Genomic DNA, 506 nt, shown 5'->3' with positions numbered 1-506 from the left:
ACACACACACACATAAAAAAAAGTACCCGAGTGTGTGTTGTTGTCCGGCGGGGTGGAGGAGGGTCGTTGTGCCAACCACAAGTGCACCAGGACGGCGACAGCACAGGGCAGCAGAATGAGCGCTAGTCTCCGCATGGACGGAGCCCTTCAGCCGGAGCAGCCTGCAGCTTTAGCGGCGCGGAGCCTCTTCCTGCACGGTGTGAGCGGCTCCGTGTGTGCGCTTCATTTCAGCTCCGCAGCTCTCCGCCGGGGCTCTCACCACTGCCTCATGTCTGCCTCCGCCGCTCAGGAAAAAGAGACGGACCAATGGGGAGGCGAGGAGCCCTGTCTCGGTGCACTCTGGGAGATGGAGTCAGTCAGAGCAGAGTTGCTACAGTGGAAAATGTAAATATGTGTGTAAAAGTCATGATTTATTGATGCATAAATATTAATATTATACGTTATTGTGATGATTATTATTATTTTACTATATTATCATAACTTTTTTTATATTATATAATTATTAT

At 49.4% G+C, this 506-nt stretch overlaps 1 protein-coding gene across 2 annotated transcripts in view; it reads right to left on the bottom strand.

Annotated features, from left to right (window-relative positions):
• Positions 1–290, bottom strand: part of b3galnt2 (beta-1,3-N-acetylgalactosaminyltransferase 2) — a 9,481-nt gene extending 9,191 nt beyond the window's left edge. For both annotated transcript variants that reach the window (XM_035664032.1, XM_035664033.1), the window contains exon 1: positions 27–290. In XM_035664032.1, coding sequence (XP_035519925.1) covers positions 27–135 — 109 coding nt within the window. In that variant the 5' untranslated portion in view covers positions 136–290. The remainder of the gene's footprint in view (positions 1–26) is intronic.
• Between the last annotated feature and the right edge of the window lie 216 nt (positions 291–506).

The sequence above is a fragment of the Morone saxatilis genome, unplaced genomic scaffold (assembly GCF_004916995.1).
Source record: "Morone saxatilis isolate NCDOM2014 unplaced genomic scaffold, NCSU_SB_2.0 Contig19, whole genome shotgun sequence".
NCBI classification, from domain to species: Eukaryota; Metazoa; Chordata; class Actinopteri; family Moronidae; genus Morone; species Morone saxatilis.
Note: the sequence above shows the minus strand (reverse complement) of the source record. Positions and strands in the feature narration are given on the sequence as shown.